This window comes from Carettochelys insculpta, chromosome 2, assembly GCF_033958435.1.
Source record: "Carettochelys insculpta isolate YL-2023 chromosome 2, ASM3395843v1, whole genome shotgun sequence".
Lineage (NCBI taxonomy): Eukaryota > Metazoa > Chordata > Testudines > Carettochelyidae > Carettochelys > Carettochelys insculpta.
Genome location: NC_134138.1, coordinates 206,293,028 through 206,306,155, shown reverse-complemented (window position 1 = coordinate 206,306,155; position 13,128 = coordinate 206,293,028). Strand labels below are relative to the sequence as shown.

Below are 13,128 nucleotides of genomic sequence, written 5' to 3'. Positions count from 1 at the left end.
TTATCCTCAGCAATAAAAATTGCATGGGAAAAGGTTAAAATGCAATTGCACTTACACTATTTTCCCCAGCTTCAATCCATTGTGTACAAGTACACTGAATTTACATTAGCACTTATACCTCAATATGAAAAACATAAAATCAATTAAATTCCACGCTTACCTCCACTCAGCTCAACATCTGTCCTGTTGGAGCGCAATCGCCACCGTACAATTCCACTGTGAAATGTCTGACTGTTCGTTCTAACAGAAATGTTGTCTATTTTTAGACCAACTGACCCACACTCAAACTTCCAGCAGATGTAAGCAGAGGATGACCCTTCTTTTCGGGCTAAATAAACCTAAATCGAAAAACATCACAGTTAAGGAATTGAAAGAGGGATGCTGAGCACAGATCAACTTAAATGTCTCCTACTGTTGTATATGGGCATTAAATCTTCAGGTAAAAATTTAATAAAGGCTACGTCTACACTACAATATATCAATTTTAAGCCAGTTAACCCGATTTTACCAAGTGCTTGTCTTCACTGTAAATTCCTTTAGCTTGATTTATGGTGCACTAAACAGATAAGATATCAATATCATAATATCGTAGTAACCTGATGGGTGTCGTGTTCAGTTTGAATTTAAAATTCTGAATGAAGGGTAGTGAGGAAGTGCCATGTCTTTAAATCAAACTCATTAGCCTCCAGAGATGTCCTGAATGGGCCCCACAATACCCCACAGTTCGCCACTCTGGCCTGCTCCATCTCCACGGCTCTCAGATGCGGAGGAATTAGGCAACAGAAATACCATTTCAATTTGGCACCTCGAAGCCAGTGGCTGTAGGGTCATGAGAGGCTGAAAAATCTTCTCTCTTTTCCTTCGCTATTAGTGCAGCTATGGGGTCGGTGGTTCTATGTCTACCTCTGCTAGCTACCTTTTTTTTTTTTCTGCTCTTTGTGGCACCAGCCACTGCCCCCCATTCCATGTAGCAACTAGGCTGTAGGTGCTTGTATGATAGGATGACAAACTTCTTTTCAGCTGTTTACATTTTGCCTTGCCCCCCACATCTCCTCTCTACCTCCCTGAGAGGCACCACGCTGTCTGGAACTTTCCCACACCCAGCTGCATCACGTGGCTTGACCCTGAACCAATAAAATGACGTGCTGCGAAAGGTGCCAGGCAGCTTGCATGTGGTGAGGGTCCTGTAACCGGCCAGGGGAAATCTCCCTGAGTAGTCACAATTTTTAGGCAACAGAAGGAATTACCATGCATCTGATGAAGCAGGTCTTTGCCCACGAAAATTTATGCTCCAAAACATCTGTTAGTCTATACGGTGCCACAAGACGTCTTGTTGTTCTCAAAGCTACAGACTAACACGGCTACCTCACTGATATTTGTCACTAGAGTGGCTGTCCTCTCAGAGGAAATTCTTTTATGGGCTTTATCCAAAGGCCAATGGGCTGAATATAGTCAGAGGGTCCTTCAGTCACCCAGGGGAAGTCTCCCTCAGTGGTCACGATTTTTGGGTGCTAGCTGTAGTCTAGGATCTTTTATCCACCCCGAGCCACAACTGCTCCAATGATTCATTGCAGTTTCAGTGTAGCGCCCGTGTCTACTTAAACAATTTCTTGTTCTGAGGGTCTCCTTTGCCGGAAGGTCTAAATCCAGATGCAGTCGGTGGGTCCTGCCCCGGAGTATTGGTCAGCATCATGGGCAAAGATGTAGCACTGCTGGACCTCCTTCAGGTGGCCTCACTCTACCAGGATGGTGGTAATCTGGCGCGGGCTTGGGCATTATGGCTCTTCACCTTCGGGTCTTGGAGCAGATCCTCCTCATCCTACAGGTCCAGGAGGGTCTGCACCTTTCACTCCGTCCAGCAGGGACCTGCCTCTTGGTGCCCTGGGCTGCCTCTTGGGCTTTTGAGACAAAATTACTGATCTTAGGCTCTTCTTTGACAGGAAGCTCCAGATCCAAGCCTGGAGAGATCCAGTGCTTTTGCATTCTGTTTCGAAAACCTGTCAGTTGGGAAACCCAGAATCTTTTTTCGAACCATTCCTAAGCGCTTTACTATCCCTTCTTTCCCCTTGATTACAAAAAGCACATCTCTTACAAAGGCCAGCCAGACCCCACCTGGCAAAAGGGAAGTTTGCTTAAGACGCAGGGGAATCAGGGAAATGAAAAGTAGGAAATGAAATGTGGGAAGATATTGTCAGATACCCACATCTGCTTGTGAAGCATCTTTTTCCGCCATGCTGCACCAGTGAAAATAGCCAGAATGCTACAGGGCTCAGGGAACTGCTGGATAGGTTCCCAGAACATACTGCTGCAGCACTTGATTTAGCCTAAATGTGTGGCAGCGATAAGTTGATTTTGTGGGGAGCATGTGGTAAGGTGAGGCTGCTCAGTATCCAACTGATAAAACCCAGAGCACAGAGAGACTGGGAGCATGCTCCTCCTTGGCAATTGATGTAGTACATCGTAGCCATATTATCTGTAAGTATTTTGACAGGCTTGCCACGAATGCATGATAGAAAGTGTTTGCAAGCATTGTGCACCACTCTGAGTTCCAACAGGTTTATATGGAGAGATGCCTCTGTAGTGGACCACCAGCCCTGCACAGACGGGCCATGGAGGTGAGCTCCACATCCCACTAGGGAAGCATCCATCGTTATCAGCACGGTCAGCTGTGACCGATGGAATGGGATGCCTGAGAGTAGCTTGTCTGGCATTGGCCACCATCCCAAGGATTGGAGGACACTGTTTGGCACCGTGACCCACTTGTGAAGATCGTGATTTATGGGTCTGTATACGGTCGCTATCCAATGCTGGATGCATCAAAACCGCAGGCATGCATTTTGGACAACATAAGTAGTGGCAGCCATGTGCCCTAAGAGCTGCAAGTAAGTTATAATCTGCACCTTTGGGCTTGTAGAAACTGTACGAATAATGTCTTGAATAGTACAGTAACATTGGAGCGGAAGGTACGTCTGAGCTGTGATGGAGTCTAGCCACACACCGACAAACTCTATGAATTGTGTGGGCTCCAGAGTTGATTTCTGGTCATTTGTGATGATGCCCAATGAGAGAAAGGTGGTTTTCGTAACCTGTATCACAGTGGCAACTTCTGCTTGAGATGCTGCCCTGATAAGACAGTTACGTAGATATGGGAAGACAACGTCTAGCAGCTGAAGGTGCACTGCAACCACTGCAAATGTCCTGGAGAATACTCTGGGAGAGAATGGTCAGACCCACTACTGGACGTGTTCCTTGCCCACCACGAACCATAGAAATCCTCTGAGTGGGATGGATGGTGTCTTGTAGGTGGAGTGCCACAAACCAATCACCGCTATCTAGCGCAGGAATTATGGAGCTCAACGTCACCATCTTGAAACACTGTTTTCGCAGATGATAGTTCAAATTTCAAAGATCAGTTATGGGCCTCCACTCCCCTGACTTCTTCAATGTTCTCAAGGTAGCATGGAATCTTTGCTTGAGCGTAGCACCATATCCATAGATTCAGCAAAAAGGTTTTTTTCTCACAGGGCAGATCCTCCACTTTGCTTTGGAGCTCTTTGGGAATGCCCAAAGTATGGAGCCAAGATGCCCTTCTCATAACTATTGCCATGGCCATGGATTGAGCCACCATATCGGCCACATCAAGGTCAACCTGGATGTTTATCCTGGAGGCAGCATAGCCTTCCTGTTTAAGCAAGGGCTTTGTCAAGTCTGGTAAGTACTCCATCAAGGATGTCAGCTTAGAGTAGTTACCAAAGTTGTGGCTGGAAAGATGCACTGCATAATTAGCCATCCGTGGAAGTAGCGTGCAGGAACAGCAGTTTTTTTGACTGAAAAGGCCAAGACATTTAGAATCCCTGTCAGTGGACTTACAGTGTGGTGCTTAGCCATCTGTGGAAGTAGTGTGCAGGAACAGCAGTTTTTTTGACTGAAAAGGCCAAGACATTCAGAATCCCTGTCAGTGGACTTACAGTGTGGTGCTTCAGCTCTCTGCTGAGAAGACTCCACCACCAGCGAGTTTGGCTGGGGGTGGGTGAACAAGTATTCATAACCATGGAAGGGTGTATCACCAGGAATGACTGCCTTGTCTGGTGAAGATGAAGCGTCAGTTGGAAACAGTGGTCTGGGAGGCACATCAGTGTCTGAAAAACGAGCTTCCTCTTCCCCTGACTCAGGGCGGAGGGGATAGAGGCTTAGGCTCCAATGGTGGCAGAGCTACCGGAGACTGGCTGGGTGACCAGGATGCCACAGAGTCTGTAGCTTCTCATAGTCTCGGGATCTAGCACAGCAACAATGATGCCTCACAGGAGAACAGCATCTGTACAGAGAGTGGTATCTATAATTATGCCTGTGCAAAGAATAGGATCGTGACCATCTGGACGAAGGAGGTGCAAAGGGGAGGGGTGGCTACCTCAATGCTGCTGTGATTCAACCTCCTACAAAGAAGGAGATCATGCCTTTAAGAACGGTGAAGGTGACCTCGATCTGTGGTACGGTGACAAGGGACACAGGAACAGCAAGTATCACATTTCTTAAAACCGGCAGTGCCGGGCATGCTTAAATCAGCTTCTTTAACCTGTAAACTAAAGGAGTCTGTGAGCTGCACAAAGGTTGCCAATGAGGCTTAACTGGTAGCATAAAGCTTAACTTAGTGGAAACAACTTTAAACTTCAAACTTTAAACTGTAAACCAAACTAACTATAGCAGTTTCTATTTCAAGTAACAAACCAAGAAGAAGAAGAAGGAGAAGGAGAAGGAGGAGGTAAAACAATGCTCAAGCTGAGGAAGAGGTAGAAGCTACATCTGCAGCTGCTGGCAGCTCAGAGGAACTGTCTGAGTCTGGATCATGCATGGGATCGAAAGGGCACGAAACAGCATGTCAGAGCCTGTGCATGCACAGTCCAGCTGAAAACATCTATGAAGATCTCTGATCTGCAGTACCAGGGCAAGGCTGACACCTAAGGTGGAGCACCCACGGGGACACTTGAAGAAGAACGATAGTTTTAGGGCAAAATACAGTTGCCTTCCTTTTGTAATACTGTCCTTCAAGACACGTTGCATGTGTCCATTCTGATTCACATGTGCAAAAGCCCTGAGCACAGCTGTCAAAAATCCTCCCCCAGGGATATCTGTCAGCTTGGCATTGTTGCCATGAGCTCACACCTCCAGTAAAGGGACACTCACTGATTCCACACCCTCAGTTTCTTCTCACCAGCCTCTCTGAGAGAGGGGCAATGCGGCGGATCTTCGAATGGTCACGTGAAACACATTTCAAAGGACAACAAGAAGTCCTGTGACACCCTATAGACTAACCTATTTTTTTGGAGCATACGCTTTCATGGGCAAAGACTCTCTTCATCAGATGCATGCCATGAAAGCTTATGATCCAACAAATCTGTTAGTCTATAAGGAGCCACAGGATGACCTTGTTTTTGTGGACACAGACTAACAGAGCTACCTCTCTGATACAAAGAACGACAGTTACAAAAGATAGGTAACTTTTTTCTTCCAGTGCTTGCAAATGTCCATTCAAATTTAGATCACTACTCAGCAACAGACTTGGAAGCAGTCTTGGATATATGGACAAGTTGACCGTAGAACCACACATCCGGAGTGGGCATTGTCTCTCACCTGCTGTGTGAGAGCACACTTTGCTGAACAGATATGCACCAAGGATCATATCACTGGTCTGCATATGTCCTGGATTGTCACCTACGCTAGGAAGGTCAGGCTTGGGACCTCATGGAGGAGGCCACTAAGTTTGCTGGACACAGAACACCTTCAAGGTCATAGCATGTCTGTATACAAGATGTAATCCAAAATAGCTTAGTGATTTGAGCATTGGCAGGGTTCTGAGTTCAATCCTTGAGGAAGCCATTTAGGGATCTGGGCAAAGAGATTTTTTTTTTTAAAAAAAAAAGGCGGGGGTACTTAGTCCTGCCAAGAGAACAGGAGACCAAACTTGATGACCTCTCAAGGTCCCTTCCAGTTCAATGAGATGTGTTACCTCCATAAAATCCTCTAGATGGAGACCAGAAGTCCTTCTATCCTATTGGAAAGTGCTACAAAAACCTGTGGAGGCAAGCTATGCAGCTGATTATTTCCATATAAATGACCAGAGCATGTCTGATGTCCAGGGAGAGCAGGCGTTGCTCTACCCTATTTGCAAGAAGCCCAGGGTAAAAACTGGTAGAAAAATAGGCTAGTTGCAGTGGAACTGGCACATGACCTTTGGAAAGAATTTGGAGCACAGCTACAACTGTACATTGTCCCAAAGACAACTGTACACAGGGGGCTCTGCCATGAGGACTTGGATCTCCAAAACTCTTCTTGCCAAACTAATCACCACCAACAAGACTGTCTTGCATGACAGATGCAGCAGAGAGCATGTTGCCAGCGGCTCAGGGATTGCCCCCGTCTGTTTTGAGATGACAAGGTTCAAGTCCCATAGAGGAAGAGGCTTTCCTATTTGTGGAAATATCCTTTCCAGGTCTTTGGAAAGTGAATTATTTTGCATGAGGATGCAGACTTATTGTCAACCTTAAAGTGGAATGTTGAAATGGCTGCCAGGTCGACCTTTAAGCTGCATCTGCACAGCCCCCTCCCTTCCAGCAGGGACATGGTAATGAGCAAAGGGGAATATTCAAATGAGGCATGGATTTAAATATCTCACACTTCATTTGCATAGTCCTATGAGATTTCACTTCCGAAAGAGCCCCTTCTGGAAGCTACAGAGCCAAGAAGACGGGACACTTCCAGAAGGAACCCCCACATCCGAAACCCCCTTATTCCTCAAACTCAAGTGGGGATCATTAGTAGGCATCGGTTTGCCACATAAAAGAGCACTGTTTAAATCCTGATATCTGAGGCATGCCCTGATCCTGGGGGGCGGGGCAGAGAATGACTACTTAAAACTACTGAAACTTCTAAACTATGAAAATCTAACTCTTCATAATGAAAAACAGTGAAAACCACTAAAACACTGTGCTCAAGGCAAAGGGGAAGTTCCGACCACTGCATGGACAATACGAAGGGACCAAGGCTCAGGTGGCAGCCCCTTATGCTGGTGCTGGGAGCACGCAGCCCCAGAGGAAGCATTAGTGCTGAGCCAATGGTCTTGACTAGGGGAAAGCCTTTAAGCACTGCTCAGGGATCTCTCACATCTAAATTGGAATGCTACACGGGTAGCATGTGATACGACAGAGGCACTTTTGAATCACTGCCGCCACCACTATGCTAATGAGGCACTGCATATTCATGGCAGCACTTCACGAGCATCTTTCAAACTCCCTCATTAACATGCCCCTTCCAAAAAGAGGGGGCGCATGTAGACTCAGCCTAGCTGTTTTCCTCCTTTCTTCTTTGGGCACTTCCCTATCCTTTCCCAAGATGTTCTGCAAGGCTGTTGTACAATGGGCAAACCCAGCAAACTTCAGAGTGAATTTAACTTCTCTGGTAAGCTTCACTTTTCGTTAGGGATAGGAGGCAAAGCCTGGCCTAAAATGGTGGTACAACTGGACAGAGGGAGCTGTCAGGCTAACAAGATGTTAGGGAGAGCAAAACAGTGGTCGCTAATGTAAATATGCTCAGCTCCAAACTTGGTGATTGTAAACATCTCCTTCCCCACTTTAGCCCTAACTCCTCTCCCTCTTTAGATCTGGAGTACATGATCGTTCTGTTGCTCTGCATGTCAGCAGATGGGCAGGGCCTTCAAGAATCTGGGTTAACTGACAGCTTTTTCCCTTCTTGCAGATGGAACTGTAACGTTAGGATAAGGAATTGCTTCCTCTGTGCAATGAAGAGATGTGATTTACATTTATGATTTACAACAAAGTTATTTTACAACAGATGAAAAAACAACTTAGATTCTTTAAAAAAGTATTCCTTGTTAATATATGTGGTATTGTCTGGGTCCAGGAGAATACAGAGGACAACTTAAAGTCTTAAACTTATCTGCAGAGAAGTTAGTCACCTAATTGTGAAAAGCAAATTATCTTTGTTTCCAATTTCTCATGTCCATTAACAATATTATCTGAAGCAGGGCAGTAAGATTTGGCAACTCCAACTGACTCCTTAAGAAATAAGAGAAATTAGACTCAATAATGCTTAGTAATTTTGGATTTGATTGGGATTAATCTACTAACAATCTAGAAAATGTTACAGAAAATTCTTTAATTATAATCCTTACCATTTTCCAGTCTGTTTCAACCTTTCTCCATAGAGACTCCATCTTCCACACACCTTTCTCCCAGCCACTGATTTTTTCATTATTATTGGAAATTCGTGTGTAACTGTCTTCCACTATATTGTAACTGAGGTGGAAGAGTTTCGAGATTTTCTCTTTCTCAGATGGAGTAAAAATGACTTCTTTTCTTTTCTGAATAAAAGCAAAAACTATACATTGGTGTTTTGCAATATTTTGAAAGGGACCACGCTAGTTTTATTTTTCCTTTCTGCTTAGCATAAACAACTGACAAATACAAATATTTCATAAGGCAGATCATCATGTCTTTACCTGTTCTATAAGCAGTACACCCAAGTGGTTCACAGTTCTTTTTGAAAAACTGTACAGCAGTCAATTAAAAATAGTAGAATTTTTTTGCCACTAAAAAGTATTTCTTTCCAACTTAGAAATTTTACATTATTTTAATCAAATATAAACCTTATGCACAGAAAAGAGCAGTGATTTATTTTTAAAAAAATGATATAATAAGTCTGTCTAAAGTAAATAATTGTTTACAAAAGAATTTTTATGTTTATTTATGAGGGGCTGCAGGAGTTAGAAGCGCTGCATAAATTTAACCGTGCAGATGATATCAAGCTAGGAGGGGTTGCAACTGCTTTGGAGGATAGCGTCAAAATTCAAAATGATCTGGACAAATTGGAGAAATGGTCTGAGGTAAACAGGAGAAGTTTAATAAAGACAAATGCAAAGTGATCCACTTAGGAAGGAACAATCAGTTACACACATACAGAATGGGGTGCGACTGTCTAAGGAAGGAGTATGGCAGAAAGGGATCTAGGGGTTATGGTGGACCACAAGTTAAATATGAGTCAACAGTGTGATGCTGTTGCAAAAAAAGCAAACATGATTCTGGGATGCATTAACAGGTGTGTTGTGAACAAGACATGAGAAGTCACTCTTTCACTCTACTCTTCGCTGGTTAGGCCTCAGCTGGAGTATTGTGTTCAGTTTGGGCACCGCATTTCAAGAAAGATGTGGAGAAACGGGAAAGGGTCCAGAAAAGAGCAACAAGAATGATCAAAGGTCTAGAGAACATGATTTATAAAAAATGCTGAAAGAATTGGGTTTGTTTAGTTTGGAAAAAAGAAAATTGAGGGGGGACATGATAGCAGTTACCAGGTATCTAAAAGGGTGTCATAAGGAGGAGAGAGAACAACCTCTAACCTCTTGGCCTCTGAGGATAGAACAAGAAGCAATGGGCTTAAACTGCAGCAACGGAGGTTTAGGTTGGACATGAGGAAACACTTCCTAACTGTCAGGGTGGTCAAACACTGGAATACGTTGCCTAGGGAGGTTGTGGAATTTCCATCTCTGGAGATATTTAAGAACAGGCTAGATATATGTCTATCAGGGATGGTCTAGACAGGACTTGATCCTGCCATGAGGGCAGGAGGCTGGACTTGATAACCTCTCAAGGTCCCTTCCAGCCCTAGCATTCTATGATTCTATGATAAAAATAAAGCAATTATGTTATACTAAAGAAAACAAGCAAAGCTCAATGACTAATGCTGAAAGTTACAGCTAACTATAGTGATTTACAGAACAATTCCTTTCTGAATCTGTTAGGGAAACAAAATAAAGGTGGGCTTTCAAAATTAAGGGTAAGTGTGAGTTTGATAATGATAAATCAGAAACTAAGAGAGAATGGAGTATATACATTTTAAATATGTTTCTCATTATCCTGCATATCCAGATATCCAGTAAAGCAAATATAAAGCTCTCTGAACAGGGTCAGGGCCAACAGACTACAGTTGGAAGGGTGAAAGGCAGCTCAGGACGCAGCCGGGGCCAGGAGAAAAAGAGGAAGAGCTAGTTAAGCTCCCAGGCAACAGGGATCCCTGGGGGCAACAGGGAGTAGTGGCAATTAATCAGTGAGGGCCAGCTGATCTCACTGACGACCTGCTGGCAGGGCTTTTAAAAAGCCATCCCAGTCAGGCAAGCTGGGGAGAGAGAAAGAGAGGAGGTGAACAAGATAGAAAAATGCAAAAAGTGGAGAGAAGACAGATTTAAGAGAGCAAGCAGCATTTACAAAAGGCAGCAGAGGGAAGAGGGAGGAGAACTATGGGAGAGTGCTTGGGCTTCCCTCTCTCAATGAGACTGAAGCCTTGACCTGGGCAGAGGGGGAAAGGACAGACCAGCCAGCCCAGACTGGAAAAGATGGGTGCAGCCTAACCCCTCCAAAAAGAAGGGAGAGGTGTGAGTCCCTGGCAAGAAGCAGGGGTACCCAACCAACTATGTATAATTGAAAAACTAATATCTCAAATCTAAATATTGCGATGAAATCCATTAGTTCCATTTAACTAGCTCTAATTCAGTATTTAGATTGTCATCCTTTTTTACACCAAATGACAGGATTACTCAGAAGAGGATGTGCAAAATGGCAGAAACAACTGATATGTTTGTGTACTGACCTATCTAGGGTAGGTTTTTTTTTTTAAAGGAAATTCTGTCTCTCAGCATAAGGAGTTAGAACATTAAAAACTACATTTAGCCAAGAATGTGAAGAGCGGGTATTAGGTAGAAACCTAATTTTCTAAGGGCTGTAGTTACACATTGACAGTGGGCCCTGGTTTACATTTTTCACAAAATAAATGGTAGAAAATGGCTCGCAAGCTTAATTAGATTCCCCAGAATTATTGAGACAATTATCAACATCTTAATGTGTTTACTTCCCAAATACCCTAATTTCAGTTTTCTTAAATCTTCTGCTTTTGTCACACTGTAGTTTTAATTAAAAGATTCAGCCTACAATTAAGAGATAAACAATTTAGACACCTATAAGGTGATCAACAGCTCACATATTCAATACCTCTGAACCAATTTCACCTCTGGCAACTCTCCAAGCCATTGAACCAGATATCCTTCCACCAAGTTCACCAGGTTTGGGAGTTTTGGGAGAGATGAACTCAACAAGCTCCACAATTGTCCTTTCCAGGAGTACTTTCTTTCTGTTTTCTGACAACGACTGCTGCCTCTAATTATAAAGTTAAAAAAAAAATTCAAATAAAATGTAACTTTCAGATTCTTTTCAAATTAGTTCCAACTGTTAATCTGCTCTGGAGTGATACCATAAGGAATCAAACATAAAAGAAATACATTGGGATCACATGCACTAATATCGTTCAATCCTAACTGTATATTTATTGCATGGCACCATACGGTGACTTTAAAAAAATGTTTGAGTACCATAACTGCATATTTCCATACTTGAATTTGAAGGTAAACTCTAACTGAATTTCCTGGGATTGTTTATGCATTATTTTTGCATCATTAAAACATCCTTGTAATGAATTTTATTCTAATTACTGATAAGCACTCTCATCTTAGTGTATTTTTTGTCTGGGAATAGAAAAATGTGTGATTATTGGTTCAAGCCTTTCTTCTACACAGTGTTCTAGTCTGGTAACCAACAATCATGGTTTGGTGACTTAAGTCAAGGCATAAAAATTACATTTCCTTTTTTCCACCGAAATAAGGAAATACGACTATACAGAGAACAGACTGGTACATTGTCCTTTTTACATTGTTACATCACAGAGGAGAACGTACTTTAAGAATTCTCAACTGAAAAAAATGCTATGCTGTGAATGGTTTTTAAGTGGTCTTATGTAAAATTGTACAGAGTATATAAACAGCAATATTTAAATTCTTTGTAATAAACAGAGGCCTTTATCAGAACTGGGCTCCCTTATCCAAAGAATTCACATAGTCTGTTTCCATGTCATTTTAACAAATTAGCTGAGGTAAATCTACGTACCAGTTTATTAAGCCTCTCTATTGTCTCACGCAATACTGCCTCTTTGACCTTCGTCCTTCTAGAAAGTAGTTCTTCATGTTTACAGGAATATCTCCAGGTGACATCAACAACCTCAAGCATAAATTGCAGAAGTTAAAAAAATACATATAATACTCTGCCTCTTAAATATGTATATTTTTTCATAGATAACACGATCAAGATACTGCCTTCCCTTATAATAATCTAGCAGATCCCACTAACATGGTATACTATATACAGCTCCTTTTTCAAGGCAAATTCTTATTTTTATATCATAGCATATTATTACTCCTAACCCCACCTCATCCTTGGAGAATGCGATTATATAAGAGAGCTTCTTTCCCCAGCCAATCTCATAAAGAAGAGGTTTATCACAAACATCTTCACAAGGGTCACAATGAAGCCATCTCTGCTGGGATGAAGAATATACCTCAGTCCATACATGATCTGCATGAGAGGGAGAGGTCAATGAAAAAACACTGAGGCTACGTCTACAATATAGAGATTTTTGTAAAGAAGCCCTTCTGGAAGATCTCTTCCGAAAGAACTTCTTTCAAAAGCGTGCATCCACTAACAAAAAAGTGGATCAAAAGAGTGATCTGCTCTATCAAAAGAGCATCCACACAGCCCCCACTCTTTCAAAAGAATGGGCTAGGGATCGAAAGATCAGGTGCCATGAGGACTGCTCTTTTGAAAGAAGTGCCCCTGAGAAGCGTCTACACGCATTTTCTTTCGAAAGAAGCTTTAGAAAGAAGGCGTACTTCCTACAACAGGCGTGGAAGAGCACTTTCAAAAGGAGCACCACATTCTTTCAATTTCCTTTCGAAAGAATGCTTTGTATGTGTAGACGCTCCACCGGATCTTTCGAAAGAGCCTCCTTCTTTCAAAAAATCTCTCAAAAGAACTTGCTAGTATAGACACTGCCTGAATGCTTCAGATAGATTTTCTATTCTTACAGTCTGAAATATTTAAACTCTTCCAAATTGATTGAATGGGGACTGTAACATGGAACTGTGTAGAGAGAAGGTCACATTTTATTTTCTCTCCATATGCACGCAGAATCATATGTTTAATATGGAAGCACAAACAATGAATTCTGATCACTTTTATT

General features: G+C 42.8%; 1 protein-coding gene across 1 annotated transcript in view; it reads right to left on the bottom strand.

Moving 5' to 3' along the window:
• Positions 1–13,128, bottom strand: part of NGLY1 (N-glycanase 1) — a 53,731-nt gene that overhangs the window by 5,938 nt on the left and 34,665 nt on the right. The window contains exons 8-12 of the mRNA XM_074984439.1: positions 12,319–12,464; positions 12,000–12,110; positions 11,052–11,216; positions 8,186–8,374; positions 161–338 (exon numbers count right to left, since the gene is read on the bottom strand). Coding sequence (XP_074840540.1) covers positions 161–338; positions 8,186–8,374; positions 11,052–11,216; positions 12,000–12,110; positions 12,319–12,464 — 789 coding nt within the window. The remainder of the gene's footprint in view (positions 1–160; positions 339–8,185; positions 8,375–11,051; positions 11,217–11,999; positions 12,111–12,318; positions 12,465–13,128) is intronic.